General features: G+C 49.3%; 1 protein-coding gene across 3 annotated transcripts in view; it reads left to right on the top strand.

The window, feature by feature from the left end:
• Positions 1-1,815, top strand: part of LOC117188910 (very long-chain specific acyl-CoA dehydrogenase, mitochondrial) — a 29,316-nt gene extending 27,501 nt beyond the window's left edge. For 2 of the 3 annotated variants that reach the window (XM_033393485.1, XM_033393486.1), the window contains one exon: positions 1,611-1,804. In XM_033393485.1, the coding sequence (XP_033249376.1) occupies positions 1,611-1,748 (138 nt within the window). In that variant the 3' untranslated portion in view covers positions 1,749-1,804. Of the gene's footprint in view, positions 1-1,610 lie in introns of all 3 variants that reach the window. The other variant, XM_033393487.1, reaches the window with a different exon arrangement.
• The last annotated feature ends 14,960 nt before the right edge of the window (positions 1,816-16,775 follow it).

Here is a 16,775-nt window from a genome sequence, read left to right as displayed (position 1 = left end):
TAGGTCTAGATGGAACGGCCAAGTCAATCTGACCCAAGAGAGTTTGGGAGTCAACAGTCCCATTGCATATTCTGCGATGGTGCAACGACGGCAGGTCAATAAGATTTAGCCTAGACCGGTAGGGTGGCAAGATTCTACCCAAGTTTCGAAGGGCAAAAATTAAAAATTGTGCTTTTGCACGGATTCAATAACAACCTGCTGTCATATTCACAAAAGTTTTCCGATTTACTTTTGAATACACATAAATTGGGGCTCCCGTTTTCAAATTCCGCAAGATTTATTCGTTTTTCAAAACGAAAACATTTTCGTTGACGAAATGAAAAGCAAACCTGATTATTTTAAAATATCCCCCTTGGCTTTTACTACACATCGTTTAGCCTTCAGATATTTTTCCGTTATATCCTCAAACCAAACATCTTCTATAATTTCTTTTAGCTAAACCATAGTTTTTGGCTCCGCGTTTTTATTTTGGCAGGGGGGTAAACTTTACCTATCGGATTGTGATCGAGGCTGTTACCTGGCCAATATAAGGACTTATTTTCCGATTTCGCCTTCGAAAGTTCAATCTGTCGTTAAAAAATAGTCGAATCTAGTTAATGCCATTTTAAAAGTAGCAAAACGTTAAAGAATCACAGTGTGCGCTCGATGACAATCGTCCTAAAAAATAAGATCTTTTTCTCTATCTCTGATTCCATACTGGGCACAATTCCAATGCGAATAATTTCTTCATACTTTTTTGCATTCACCAAATCTTTAGTCATTATTAGTGATTCAGTTTTATATTTAGGTATGTATCTCCACATCATAATATAAGGCGAATGCTTTACGGTGGCAATGCAGCAATTTTCGGAATAGCATTCTCCTCTTCTGCGGCGAACTGTGCGATACCCATCGAGTCCAATTGGATTTAATTTTGTGTCATCCGAGAATATGATTCGTGACCACTCAGATTCACCCCAATTTGATTTTTATTTAGACCAATTTATGCTAGCTTTCTTAATTCGATTATTCAGAAGTGACGTTTTGTCAGGTGTCCTTGCCGTTAAGCCCATCTCCTTCAGACGACGCTGTGTCCCTCGCTCTCTTCTAACACCAACACTTGACCAGAGTACAATACCCCTATTTATTTTGGGGAATCCTAGGTCAGATTTGTAATTGCTGATGTTTATTAGTATCTTAATATTTAGCTTATTCGCTAAGTTACCTGGAAACTTAGAGCTGCGCCCTCGTCAATCGTAGGCTTCGAGACGTATCCCCGCTGCTACGGCTAGGGGTTCTGACTCGGCGTACGCCACGTCTGCCACACGCAACTCTGCATACAAAGAGATTTTCCTTACTCGCCTCGAGCTACCGAGGCTTGCTCAGGCTCTGACTCGGCTTCGGCTCCGTCTACCACGCACAGCTCCTCAACTATCTATTTCCTAAATAAGTCTAAAAGCTCAATCTGAGCTTCGGAGTCGTTTGGCTTCTATACCAATTTATCTGCCACAACCTCGCACGAAAAACGTGATAGCCGTTTTTCAGTGAAATCAGCGACCCCAAAAGCCCCCCGTGACAAGTTTTAAGCTAAGTGTAATTTGTATTTTTTTTCTTTTTGTTTGTTTTTCCAGGCCTCTGAGCGAGCGATGAAGAACATAACAACTGCCACTTCAAGACGTCATCAAAATCTGACAGAGAAATTTTCAATTATAGCTCGGACGGTTTGTGAAAAGGACGGTGTTTATTCAACTGGAGTCATAGAAGTTTAAATAATAAACGATTTGTCCCAACAAAAATTTTGCAATAAAAAATCCATGAAAATGTATTACATTTTTACGTTTTCTTGGTTCTTTAGATCTTTTTGTGGGAATGTCGGTACCCAGAATGAGTTATTCATACAAGCGAAACCAAGAAGATGATTGATTGGCGTAGATCTCAGGCGGTAGCGTAGTCCACCGGCTGTTGGTGTACCCGAAATGGACTTGGCCAGGGAAGTCGAACTCGATCCGCCAAGATCCCGTTCACAAGAAATTTATAATCTCTGTGAGACGTTGATATGTGGAGGCGTTTTTTGGGCGTGCTTTCCACTCATTTGTTTGTCGATCCCTTTGATGTCGCCGGCTCCATCTCTGTGTTCCGATAATTTTGAAATAAACTTGTAACAGTGAGATGTAACAGGAGTGTGGATTGGTATCCAAACTTGGTAGTCTGCTTGCTCTAGCTCTAATAGAATGAGATCTGTGGATGCCACAGACTTTCGTCCTTTGTGGGGGTGGAAGGGGAAGGGGGAAAGTACACTTCTGCAGGTGTGATATCATAGGAGTGTGGATACCAAGTTTGGTTGCTGCAGCTCTGAGATCTAGGAATTCATCTTAAGCGACAAGCAAAGCCGACAATAAAACGTGAGTAAGAGAGAGACAGAGATAGAGAAATTGTTTTCTTCATTCTGGCTATAATATTGAAACAATCTGGTTCAGATTCTGCCGTCTAGAAGACATAGTCATTCTCCACGATTTTGTGCTTTTGATTTTCTCGTATCTTTAAAATTTGGCATGCAACAGATTTTCGTCCTTTGTGAGGGCGGACCGAAGTTTTGAAATACCCTTGTAACAGTGACATATAACAGAAGTCTGGATACAAAATTTAATTGCTTCGTTACACACATCCATTTTCTTTCATCCACTTTTTTGAGTATCGGGTATAAAAATGTTTGTGCCTTTTATAACATCTGAACAAGTACAAGGCGGACAAGTCAAAATTAAGCTTCGCAAACTTGGCGTTACGAAAGCAGCGGACACATTGAGATAGCCTACTCGACCGATCTAATACAGTTAGTCCTATATCTATCGTTCGGGCTAAACACTATGGTCTGATCCGAGACAAAGCGCAGATCAAGAAATTTACCCAAGGATTTTTTCACATGAAGAATTGAGACAGGTCACGCAAGCCTTCAACAAAATCATGTCATGACATGTGCACTAGGTTATTAGAATCGTTTGACGAAGACCAAACAGTTCCTGGCAAGTTAAAGTCACCAAGAACTATCATATGATCTTTATCTGATAGCGAGGAAGAAACAGCAATTAAAGCGGACAAATGTTGCTCATAAATTGAGATATCCGAAGAAGGTGGAATATACGAGCAATGAATATAGCGAAAGCGGGAAGAATCAGTTTTACACACAGAATTTCCTTTTCATGTTGAGCTGGTATCTAGCGACGAGTGGGAAAATATCCAAAAGAAAAGACTTCAGGGTATAGTTGTTCTAATAAGTTTTTATAAATCAGGTATTGTCGTGTTTTATATCAAATTTGTAGGAGTGAGTATGTGCACGACGGCAGCTTGTAGCGGGGTAGAAACGTAACTAAAAACTCGCTTATGAGCCACGGAACGTAAGAGCGCATCAGAGTTCTGTTAGCCGCTTAACAGTGCAGTTTCAGCTCTGCTCTAAACTAGAGGTGGAGACCTATCGATGGTTTGGCACTGTCGAGACACCATCGATAGTGGCTCGTCACTATCGATAGCGTTCGATATTTTTTAGTTAGCGCTATACACAGTGAAAAAAGTGTGCAATGGTGTAATGTAATGTAATAAGAATTTTTGGCTTATAAAGAAATAATATAAGTATTGATTAAAACAAATAATTGAATTTTAAATAAATTTCTGTAACTTATTTCAGTATTGAAAACTATCGATAGACTATCGACGGGAAAGAGCAATTGCGGCAATTTGCCATTGTCGGAATGAATGCACTGTGGACACCCTCTTCTAGCGACGAAACGAGCGAAGGCTGCAAGAAATTTCTCGGTCGTGAGATCAGACGTGGGTTTCAAATAGATCGTCTTCGTGGAAAAACACACGAATACACACACACATACAGATTACAATCACATACATATAATCGAGATGGTTACTCGGAATGCTAGTCAAAATGTCCTTGTTGTTGGCCGTCCATTTTCTTAGTGGAAACCAAGCAGAACTCAGTGCGGCCAAATAGATCGTCTTCGTGGAAAAACACACGAATACACACACACACATACAGATTACAATCACATACATATAATCGAGATGGTTACTCGGAATGCTAGTCAAAATGTCCTTGTTGTTGGCCGTCCATTTTCTTAGTGGAAACCAGGCAGAACTCAGTGCGGCCTCAGTGGTGGAGTCTGCTCCTGCTACAAAGTCGTCTACATACATACTGGGCCGAATGATTTGACTGGCTCCAGGGAATCGGGACTGGGAATCGTCTACAAGCTGTTGCAACACCCGGATGGCGAGAAAGGAAGCTCAATTGACTGAAGGTAACTGTTTTCTGCTTCTCCCATCTCGTTACGAAACAATATTCGCTTAAAGGGGGTGTGCTTCGGATCTACCCAAATCTGCCGATACATCTTGGTGATGTCAGCATTAAACATGTACCGGTAGTAGCGCGACTTCAGGGTCTGAAGGGTTAAGTCGGACTGGAAGACAGGGCCAGCATGCAGAAGGTCATTCAAGCTGATGCCGTCAGTCGACGGGCTGGATGCGTTGAATACCACTCGGACCTTCGTGGTGGTGCTATATGGCTTGAATCATCCCACAAATCCTGGGTAAACCTTGATAATTTGGTGGCGCAAAGAGTCACCAGCAAGCTGTCCCAATGTCAAATGGTCCAGCTTCTCCACGGCACACAGCCTGGGATTTTGTATGTAGATCGCAGTAAAAAGGTCTCGGAACGTAAGCCAGCCGACGTAATCCCCAGCGAAAACTTCTATGTCGCATGGGGAGTCTGCAGCCGCCGTGCAAATCCGACTGTGCGGAATGACGGACTGCTGGTTGTTGGAGCTGCAACGCACTGTTCGTACACCGTAAAGCAGTCATCGAATTTCGATTGAAGGTCCGCTTCAGCCTGCTTGCCCTCTTCACCCATTGAGCGGGAGTGTCAAGAGCCGCTTTTACTACTTTGCGTAATCGCTGGCACCTTCAGTGTGACCGGCGACGGAAACAGGACCGATCTGGTCTTCGCACCAGCGTAGCTTGTGGTGGGCCCTTGAGTACCTAGTGACTTCACTTTGCGAGTCACCGAAGTGGGCGTTTCTGAGGCGGAAGAGCTGCGTAGCCTTTTGACACTTGGAGAGGTTACCGACTTAAGTTGTTTGCTCTCTTCGCGACCTGTTGGCTTATTCGGCACTCACACGCAGAAAAAGAAAACCTGTGGAAGTGGGCGCGGATGGCCACAACCTTGGCTGTATACTGAGAGTGGGGTTGTTGACTGCGGAAGGAACGCAGAAGGAATTATATTTCTTCTTCTGCCTATGTGGTGGAAACTTATAGGAAAAAATACCAAAAGAAAAAAACACCTTGCATTTGTCATTCGGGCGTATTCGATGGATGTAGAAACAAAACGAGTGGAAACAGTTATAAGCTGTGGATTTTCGTTTAAGTGGTTGGTTTTGGTATTTGTTTCGTGAGTTAATGTAGCCGTATTTATTCGGACGCGGCTCCAAACTCGATACTATCGGTGTCGATGGTGATCGATAGGTCGCCCAGCCCTGGGACCATGGGTGACGGACAGATTCGACAATTGCAAATTTAAATGCAATTAATAGTCAAAAAACGTACAGTGCCTGGATTGGTGGTAATTTATTTTCATTTCGGAGGGTACCGTGCAGCGCAGCAGGACTGGATATTGGTGCTGTGATCGCGCAATATGCCGAATTGTATAGAAATAGACGAAAGAAGATGACTGTGTATTATTTTTATTCGAAATATATATTTAAGCAGTTATTAAATAAAGAGACGAAGTGATTTCAACATGTCAACAGCGAATTCCCACGGATACCCCTCCCTCTGCTTTTGGTTCTCGACCCGACAGTTGGTCAACGAGCTTAAACATTGCCATGTGAACCAAATGCAGCACATGCCTCGTCTCGTAACGGAAAACGAGAGTTGCAGCGTTGACAGAGACACTTGCGCAGACAGCCCAACAATAACTATAGGGCCGTGGAACGTTTGAAACTGCCGCTGCTCAACATAACACCGGCGCGTGTGCCATGCCAGCAGATTAATGCCCCGGCGACTGCGCAGCCGGAGTAGGGGACTTAACATTCCGATTTTCATTTTTGTGTAAATTGAGATTGTAAGGAAGCGATCTTGGCTGGGGTACATATCTCAATCTACTCCAGGGTCGAAATTACAGCAATATTTATAATTTGCCAGGACTCCGAATTCCGGACCGACGATGGGGACGGGGAGGCAGTCCCGCAGACGGGAGCGATCGAGGTGAAGGAGAACCGTACGGGGCGTGTCAGCCAGTTTCGCCGAGAACGCTTAGGCAATCGCCGGATAGCGCTTTCAGGATCCTATCGGACTCAGAATTACTACGAAGGTCTTTGCTATGCGGAGATACCGACAGTATCACCGAGAATGCCTAGGCTATCGCCGGATAGCGCTCTCGGGACCCTGCCGGACTAAGAATAACTAAGAAGGTCTTTGCTATGCGGAGATACCGACAAGTATCACCGAGATTGCCTAGGCTATCGCCGGACAGTACTTACGGGACCCTGTCGGTCTATTGGGATCATACGGGGCGCCAACAGGTGTCACCGAGAGCACCTAGGCAATCGCCGGACAGCGGCCTCGGGATCCTGCTGGGCTACAAACTACGGGAGGGGGATCACGCAGGAGCGCCAACAGGTATCCCCAAGGGCGCCTAGGCAATCACCGGATAGCGGCCCTTGGATCCTGTTGGGTAACGAACTACTGGAGGGAATCATACGGAGGGATCATACAACAGGTGTCGCCGAGAACGCCTAGGCAATCGCCGGATAGCGGCCTCGGGATCCTGCTGGGCTACAAACTACGGGAGGGGATCATGCGGGAGTGCCGACAGGGGTCACCAAGAGCGCTTAGGCAATCGCCTGACAGCGGCCTCGGGATCCTGCCGGGCTACGAACTACTGGAGAGAGTCACGCGGGGTACCGACGGACTTCTGTAACGAATACGGATCACCACGTGGGTGGGGCAAGAGGCGTAAGGATGTGCAGAGAAGGCGAAGCCCCGGACATCCAGTTTCCCTATATCCATTGTTTTTCACTTTATTCTCTCATTGCCCTACCTATCGCACCGCTTAGCAGCCCGTGTACACGACTAGAGACTCGCTTACCGTGAATCCCCCACGCTTGTAGTTTCCGGCAGCTTCCTCTCCTCAGTAGTCAGTACAGGAGCCCCCCCCCCCCCCCCCCCCCCCCCCCCCCCCCCCCCCCCCCCCCCCCCCCCCCCCCCCCCCCCCCCCCCCTTTTATGCAGTTAATAGGTTACATGGGGCTTAGAGACCCCTCGGGCCGTATAATATACAAAATTAACAACGTATAGCCTTCGTGGCCTTCCCCCCTCCCCCTTAACCTAAAACTGAAAAGCCAATGCTTAAAACTAGAAAATAAGGAACGGTAAAAAATCTTAATTCTAATAAGCGAACGTAGTTTCGGGACCCTCCAGTGGGAAAGTAAAGGGGAACTGATGGGCCGAAAAATGTGGGTGAAGCGTACGCTCCCTCATACCCCCTCCATACTTCGGGGGGCTCGAAGATTTATATGCGGAAGCAGCGACCGTCGTGGATCTCCAATTGTCGGACTCCCAGTCGGTGGGTGCAGTCGCGCAAGTACACCGTTATACTGGCGATGAGGTCCCGAGGCAACTGTTGCCCTGGCGTGTTGGTGCGCCAATCGGTAGGAGCTTCTGCCCATTCCGCGTCGTCCGGCACCGCGGCTACCCCAGGGTGGAGTCGGAGGAGCTGCAGCAGGTCGGCCATCTCGCTGTACGCCAGCGGGAGGCTCTCTTCGGAGCCTAAGTCCCTCCCTTCCTCATCCGGAAGTTGTGGGGGTAGTCCGGCGTTGGCAGCTACGAGGGGAGGCGGGACGGTCAGATGACGTGGTGGGTTAGCTGGTGCCAACTGCTGGTTCCCTTGGGGCGCGAAGCCCAGGCTCATGAGGTACCTGACATCGGACCCTTCGACATCGTGTGGGGGTTCTACTCCCTCTCCTGAATTGCTTGCGTCTGACACGTCCGAATAGTGCGGTCCATCGCCGTCCCCGGATCCGTCCTCGTCTCGTACGGCTGGAGGCGTTGCTGCCCGACATCGGCCGGCTAGGTTCCAGTCGGCCCAAAGGGGCGATTCCCAGTCGTCTCAGCTAGCCAGTGGGTGTCCGTACCCTTCATCCTGCAGCGTGGACGCGAGGCTTTGAGCGTCGCGTAGGATCGTCTCGTGCTCGTCGTTGTCCGTGGTCGCGCTGTCGTCATCTATGGCGGCCCCGTAACTCCCGAACAAACGTTGATTCAGGGCGGCAACGTTGTGGCTGGGCGCCGAGCGGACACCTGTAGTTGCGAAGCGTCCATCGGGCTCTACTTCTTCTTCGGCGTCGGTCCCCGGATCCGTCCTCGTCGCGTACTGCTGGTTGATCCACCCTTAGATGGCTGCCACTCGCTGGCCCCATGGCATCCAGTCCTGTTGGCGAGGTGTCGCCTCTCCGACCCGCCTACACTGGGCTTGACGGGAGGTGGATGGTCCGTCTCGGTCGGGGCTTAGATGCGTTGTCCTTGTATTGCTGCTGGGTCTGGCGTGGTCGAGGCTTAGATTCGTTGTCCTTGTATTGCTGCTGGGTCTGGCGTGGTCGAGGCTTAGAAGTGTTGTCCAGATGGGGATACTCTGGGTGGTTTTCGAGGCAGACGGACTGGTCCTGGGTGTGTCCAGTGGTGTCGCAGTCGTCTCCGTCGAATCTTCGTTGATCCTGTTGTCACCTGGCGCTGACTGACTAGTAGACGGACTGGCCCTGGGTGCGTCCAGCGGTGTCGCAGTCGTCTCTGTCGTAGCTTCGTTGATGAGTCTGGTGTGGTCGTATCGATTCGTGGGTTTGGTTCTGGTGGCGTCGCTGGGTCTGGCGTGTTCGAGATTCTGGTGCGTTGTCACTGGTACATTGCTGGGTCTGGCGTGGTCAAGGCTTAGATGCGTTGTCACTGGTACATTGCTGGGTCTGGCGTGTTCGAGATTCTGGTGCGTTGTCACTGGTACATTGCTGGGTCTGGCGTGTTCGAGATTTTGGTGCGTTGTCACTGGTACATTGCTGGGTCTGGCGTGGTCGGGGTTCGGATGCGTCGGCTTCGTCCGGTGGATCGCTGTTGGATTGGTCGAGCGGGTAGGAGCAGCGGATGCAGTCGGGGGACATTCGTCACTAAAAGTAACCATGCGGGGACGAGTCGAGGAGGACGTGGGGATCGGGCTGGTTTCCCGGATCGCCCGCTGGGTGGATGTCGCAAAGGAAATCGAGCCCCAGTATGATGTCGTCCACTACCATGGGTAGGACTAATAGAATCACCCGCGTTTCCTGTTGATCCAGACGTACCTTGACTGACACGGCTTGCGTCACCTCCTTTGCTGTACCGTCCGCCAGGCGGACGGTAGTCCTTATATTCCGCGCATTCCCTCCGGTACTTAATTCCTAGGCGATACGTTGACTGATGAACGACCGCGATGCTCCCGTGTCGAGGATGGCTGTCAGCGGTACTCCTTCGATAGCTACTAGCGCGGCGATCCTGCCTCCTTCCAGACTTAGGGGATGAGTTACTCCTGGGGGCCCTGGAGGTACGTCTCCGATCGGTTCCCTGACGAGCGGAGACTCGGCCCGTTTCCCGACTCGGATAGCCTACAGCAGTCGATCGTCAGGATGCCGCGGCGGCCACACTCCCAAAAGAATAGCACTCGCACTCGGGTGAACAGTTGGTATTCCGGCCGGAGGTTCTCGTAGATCCTATCCAGCTCCCTGTCTGGAGTATAATGAGCTCGTTGCATCATGAGTCGGAGGTCGATCAGGTAGTCCTGAAAGGCTTCTCGGGGTCGTTGGTGACTGGAGCGGATCGTATCTTCCAAGCGCTGAAAGTATCGCGGGGGTAGGAAGAACTCCAAAAACTCTTTTTGAAACTCGGTCCATGGCTTTCCTTGCATCTGGAACGTCCTAAACCATCCTTCTGCCTTGCCAGTTAGTAGCCCGGAGATGGCTCGTGGCAGTTGTGCTGTGCTTCCGCCGTATGAGTCCACCCTTTCTTCCAACCGTTCGATGAAAGCCAGCGCATCCGAGTGTCCGTCGAACTTCAGGCCCCAATTGCGCAGTTTATCGGCCAGGGCGGCGAAGGAAATTTCTTCCCCTTCAGGTCGCGATGTTCCGATTTCCTCGGGGAAACGGTGCTGGTAGTGATCGTCACCATGTCGTCGCTCGGTCGTGGTTTCAAGCCTGCCAGAGTCGCTGTACCCGGGACCTTGAGCTACGCGCGGGAACTCGGGAATTATGATGGATGGGGGCTGTTCCGCACAGATCCCTTCCTTCGGCTCTCAGTGACTCGGTCTCGGCGACGGGGACGTGTTCCTCGGGTTTCTCAGGCTGGGCGCGCTGTCGAAGACCATTCCGAGCTCTTTGATCCGTTTTTCGATCGCCGTCGGATGCTCACCCCGAGATGAAGGCCGAGATCCGGCTGCGCAACCACTGTCCCGGTTTCACCGAGGCCGAATTCCGAATTGACCCTCCGGTAGGATCTTTCCTTAGGTAACGCACTGAATACCGGATCGTTCTGGGTTCGTTGCCTTAAGCGTCTTTGCGATCGTTGTCCTTGGAATTGTCCTTGTCGTGCTGGGTTCGTTTACTTAAGCTCTGAATCCCGTCCCATGCTGATGGCTTGGCGCTGACCGATCGCTTTGAAGGCCGGGCACATACTCTTTGCTATCGATGTCCTTGTGGTCCTGGTCGTGCTGGGTTCGTTGACTTAAGCGCTGAATCTCGTCCCGTGTTGATGGCTGAACGCTGACCGTTCAATTTGAATGCCGGGCACATACTGACTGTTTCTGTCTCTGAGTCCGAAATATATAGCCGGGACGGTCGGTCTTCGGGAGGTTTCCGATGCTTGCTCGGCTTCTGCAGCTCACGAATCGCTGCTCGCCGCGTACGTGTCGCTCTCTTTCTAGCGATCTTTGCCGGTTTTCTTTCTCTGCCGCCTCGCCGCGACGGGCTCCTCCTCGTGTAGGGCGGCGGCCATGTGCTGACGCTTTTGCTAGGGAGGTTAGGGAAGCCAGCTTCGGCTGTACGTGAATAATGGGCGACCTTACGTGCGGTTTGACAGCTTACATATACAGCTATTCTTTGCCTAATGATGCCGACTGGCCGCGCTTGCGCGTGGTACAGTCCCGATGCCTTCGGCTACTCACTTTTCTGATCAACTGTTCCCCTTAATGTCCCAAAACATAACGGAATCCCGAAGTCCCTGCTCGGGCGCCATCTGTAAGGAAGCGATCTTGGCTGGGGTACATATCTCAATCTACTCCAGGGTCGAAATTACAGAAATTACAGCAATATTTATAATTTGCCAGGACTCCGAATTCCGGACCGACAATGGGGTCGAGGAGGCAGTCCCGCAGACGGGAGCGATCGAGGTCACGGAGAACCGTACGGGGCGTGTCAGCCAGTTTCGCCGAGAACGCTTAGGCAATCGCCGGATAGCGCTTTCAGGATCCTATCGGACTCAGAATTACTACGTAGGTCTTTGGTCGTCCCTCATGACGATGGTGTGTTCCGTTAGATCCGTCGTCCCTCGGAAGCCGGCGAGTGTTGGCAGTTCCTCGTCTAGAAATTCCCGTATTTTCGGCGCGATGTCGGGAGGCCATGGGTCGGAGATTCGTTCCGAATCGTCCTCGGGTGGGTCGTCGATTCCTGGGTCGCAAGTGTGGTCGGGGTTCTCGGGGAGGATTGTTGTGTCGACTTCGCGAGTGTATTCGCTTATGCTGGCGACGACGGCGGGTGCCTCGATCATGAGTAGGGGGCTTGTGTGAGGCCTGGGGGTGCTTGCGCGACGTTGTGCTCAGCGTGATGTACGAACGTGCGGGTCTCGATGGCGATCGTAGCGTTTGACCAACGGCCAGCTTGGGCGATGACGGTCGCCGACATGGCTCCAGGCGTGGTGTTAGTCCGCATGCCTGCGCCGTACGAGGTGTTGCCCGGGAGGCGTTCCATGATGTCGGGTACGATCGAGGGCGGTGTCGACGCGTTCGTGGGCCAGGGTGGCGGTCGGAGGTGGTACCTCGAGCGCCTGGCTGCTGCGTGGCGGCTGTCGTTGCTGGGGCCGAGTTGTCTTCTGGAGGGGCGTCCTGGGTTCCTTTCCCTTCGTTGGTGGAACCGCGTCGGTGCCCTCAGGAGACCGGCTCGCTTTCTTCGTTGCTTTGCTTAGTTTTGGGTTTCTTGGAGTGGGCCTGGGGCTAGTGTGCCTCATCGTGGCAGTGGGTTCTGTGTTCCTTGTTCCTTGTGCTCTTGTCTCGTGTCGTGGAGGCGGCGGAGGTCTCGAGTTCATGGGTCCGGGGGCGTGTACTTGGCTGGCGGTGATCATCGGCGTGTTTGGGGTGGGGCGTTGGGAGCCTTGGAGATGGAGGCGCGTGGTGCCACATTGTATTGTGGTTTCAATGGCGCACAGGAAATCCATCCCTATGATGGCTTGCTCTACCATGTTGGGTAGTACCAAGAGTGGCATCTGTACCTCTTGCTCGTCTAGTTTGACGCGCGCTAGCAAGATCTGAGTTATCTCGCGAGCTGAGCAGTCGGCTAGGCGTATCGGGACGCATGCGGCTCGCAGGTCGTTGTCGCGGCCGAGTTTGCGGGCGAGGTCGGCGTTGATGAAACTTCGGGACGCCCCGGTGTCGACCGTGGCTTCCGCGCGCCGTCCTCCGATGGTCACTCTCGCCATTATCCGGCCGTCGTGTACTTCTAGCGGGTTTCTTAGTTGGTTGTCTGAGGAGGCGTCGTGCCCGGCTGTTCCCGTGTCAGCTGGGGACGCGAGTCGTTTCCCGTCGGGTCCGGCGCCAACAGCCCACGGTGTGCGTTCCGCGCTTGCCGCATTCCCAACAGAAGACGATCAATGGGTTGGTGCAGTCGCGAGAAACATGTCCAGCTTCTTCGCAGCGTCGACAGGCTAGAGCGCTGGCCTGGTGCGGCTTCCTTGCGGGTTCCGAGGTGTTCCAGTGAGGTTTTCGGAATTGGGCCCGATTCGTCCGGCTTTCATTTTGCACTTGTTGCGCCGTTGGCCGCGTGTACCTGGGTGGTTGTCGAGGGGGGATGAGGGTCGCCGGTACGTTTCGTTCCTGGATACTCTTGAACTCTGTGGCCAACATTGTTAATTACGTCAGACTTCTCAGCTCGTGCCTTCGCACGTACAGCTAGTACGCCGGGAGGGTGTTGTCATAGATCCGGCTAAGCTCCTTGGCGTCGTCGTATCCGGCGTGGTGCATGACGAAATCCTTGAACGGTTCGCCCACCGCTTGTTTGCGGTCCCTGATCTGGTCTTTCAATTGCTCGAAGTACCGGGGAGGCAGGAAAAAGGCTAGGAATTCCTGGCGGAAATCGGCCCATGAGGCGCTCTGGAGTCGGCTGGTGCGGAACCAACGGTTGCACAATGGACGGTTTCATAGGCCATTAGGAAAAAAATCAAAGTTTAAATTTTGCCTCCAAATGTGTCTTCACTATTTCTGAAATGAATATGTTATTAATCGGTGATTTCGTTTTTGCTTTATTCCAATCGTGCACATAACGAAAAGCTCGAAAAGAGAGACCAAAAATGCATGTGGACTGTGCAGTTGAATTTATTACAGAGTGAGCTCTCGATTTGAAAATATAAAAAAATTCTATATAAGTGACTAGTAATATTGCAATTTAAAATGAATATTGAAAAACGTATTTACTATGCAATACAACTGCGTTTACGATATGTGCTGTAGTTTTGTTTTAATAATTAACTGTTCCCAGTGTTATTGTCTGTGTTATTGTTACCTTAATAGTGTTTCTTTAGCTAAAGTAAAAGTTGGGACCCCCTTCTCTGCCTAAGTTTAGACATATGTATGTATACAAATTTTTTATTGTTTTAATATTCTTAGCTATGATTTAACTAAGGCATTTAACTATGCATTTAACTAAGGCGGCCTAGTTGACTTTTTACCGTTTTTTCGTGGAAGTTTTATGCTATCTTTTTGTTTTTTTGTGTATGCTTTGCGATTTTATTTGTTTTGTTTTCTTGTTTCTCAATGTATTTATCTTATAGTCTTATTGTTAATTTTTTTAAACGCTTGGCCTATAAACATATTTATAGGCACAATATACATATAGGCACATAGTATGCTCTCTCGCATTCATTTTTTGATAAGTAGTGCTTAAATAATGGCTAATTTCCTGATAAAGCTAACAAAGTTTATGAAGATCTACAACAGCAGTTTAAAGACGTCATTCTCCTCACGTCAGTAAACATGCTTTAGTATCCATTGGTGAGCTCTCCGAAGAAGCTGCTGAGTCTAGGAATAAGGATATAAAAATGTATCGACTACATCACACTCGGAAAATCTCACGTGTAGCAACAAATACAGATTTGTTAAACAGATTATTGTTGAGCTCGGATCCATTTTTAACTGGGCAACGAAAACTTCAAAACAAAAATAAATCTATTCTTTTCAAATCTGTTTTTGATTAACTTAATTAATTTAATTCATTTCACATCATTCAATATTTATTATTATTTATTTATTTATTATTTGTTATTATTTTTATTCTTCGTTCAATAAAATGTAATAAAAATTAATTGATTATGTTTAGTTTCTGAAATTAAATTAGACAAAATTTTTCTATCTATTTTTAGTCTTTATTCAATATTCTTCCTCATTTAAAAGCGTCCCGTAGTTGTCCCCGCATAACAATTGTTTGATTTATAATTTGTAAATATAATATAAAGCTAATTTAAAAATTTCGTATTGATATTTCGGCCACCATTTCCGTACAGCACCGTCCACTGTTCGGTTGGCTCGGTCGGTGAGGAGCTCCGCCATGGCTCGCGGCAGGTAGTTCATGTCTACCCGGGCACGCTCTTCCAGCAGTTTGACGAACGACAGTGGGTCTACGGGAGGGGATCATGTGGGAGTGCCGACAGGGGTCACCGAGAGCGCTTAGGCAATCGCCGGAAAGCGGCCTCGGGATCCTGCCGGGCTACGAACTACTGGAGGGAGTCCCGCGGGGTACCGACGGACTTCTGTAACGAATACGGATCACCACGTGAGTGGGGCAAGAGGCGTAAGGATGTGCAGAGAAGGCGAATCCCCGGACATCCAGTTTCCCTAGTGTATAGATTGTTGGTGGCCAGGCTATGTTTTCGTTATATCCATTGTTTTTCACTTTATTCTCTCATTGCCCTACCTATCGCACCGCTTAGCATCCCGTATACACGACTAGAGACTCGCTTACCGCTTACCCCACGCTTGTAGTTTCCGGCAGCTTCCTCTTCCTTTTCCTTCCTTTTCCTCCACTCCGCAATCTTTCCGTTATACTCTGATACTTTTCAGCAGCCACTCGGTCTCAATAATTTTTCTTCCGCGAACACGTCTATTCAATTCCGCACTCTCTGATCGACTTTTTTCTTATCTCCACGTTTTCCCAGCTCAGTTCCGGCGTTCTGCTGGCTCTGCCGATCCAGCGTCAGCGTGGGCGGCCAGCGTCGTCGTTCTCGCTGCGGCAGAAGGTTGGCACCGTTGTTTCCGCTCTCTTTTCTGCTGCTGGCGCGTCGCTGCTTGCTGGGCTTGGGTTTTCGGCATTTCTCTTCTGCTATTGCCGTGTTGAAGCTGTTGACTTACTGTTTCGGCGCTTCCCCTCTGCCGCTGCTGCGTCGATGCTGTCGGCTCGCTGTTCTCGGCGTTTCTCTTCTACCCCTGCGTCGTTGTTGGCTTACCGTTCTCGGCGTTTCTCTTCGGCCGACGCTGTTGGCTTATCGTTTTCAGCGCTTCTCCTCTGCCATTGCTGCGTCGGTGCCGTTGGGTTTCGGTTCTCGGTGCTTTCCTCGTCTCTTTTGCCGCTGCTGCGTTATTGTTGTTAGGTTTTTTGGTTCTCTAACAGCCAGTGGAGTCTGCCGTGATCGCTAATAAGTTCGCTAATAAGCGAATGTAGTTTCGGGTCCCTCCAGTGGGAAAGTGAAGGGGAACAAATGTGCCGAAAAATGTGGGTGGAGCGTACGCTCCCTCACAAGATTCTTTAAGACCTCCGACGAGAAACAATAAATCTCGCTTCGACGGAATAAATAAGAAACATTATAAAAAACGTTAATTTTATTTAGCTGACGGTTTTTACCTAACACGAGTGATTATTATTAAAAATTCGAGTCGAGTTCAAAAAAAAAATATATATATAGTAAAATATGCGACACTTGAGTTTAAGTTTTAAAAAAAGATTTATTTATTTACTTAAACTTAGCGTACAATGGTTAGTTAGTTTCCCCGACGATGACCAAAGTCAGATGTCTTAAACGGAACTAACTTGTTTGTCTTGAACAGAACTGACTTGCCTACTTAGATGTAGACTATTTATATTATGATGCTCGGATTGGCATTCGGAGGCGTTGGCTTCGGCTTCGGTGATGGAGTACGTGACTCGATAGATATGTGGGAAAGGCGGCTTTTGATGAAAGGCTTCCGCTGTGTATGATCGGTGTTGCATTACTTAGGGGTGGCTGAGAATAGGGCCTCTGATTGGTGAGCTAGGATGGCGTGGTTCTTGAGAATCGATTAGTAATTTATCTCTGGAGAGTGGCGCGATTCTAGTGCGGCTGGATACGCGGCATCTATTGTTTTATGTTCAACTTTTAGCTTAGGGTGTTTGTTTACGTTGCCGGCTATCGGCTACAGGTGGTCCACTTCGAGCGTGAGATTGTTTATGGGATTCGAGGCTGAGGGCGTTGGATTGTTTATAGTATGTGGGTGCAGGG

Source organism: Drosophila miranda, chromosome 4 (genome assembly GCF_003369915.1).
Source record: "Drosophila miranda strain MSH22 chromosome 4, D.miranda_PacBio2.1, whole genome shotgun sequence".
Taxonomy (NCBI): domain Eukaryota; kingdom Metazoa; phylum Arthropoda; class Insecta; order Diptera; family Drosophilidae; genus Drosophila; species Drosophila miranda.
Note: the sequence above shows the minus strand (reverse complement) of the source record. Positions and strands in the feature narration are given on the sequence as shown.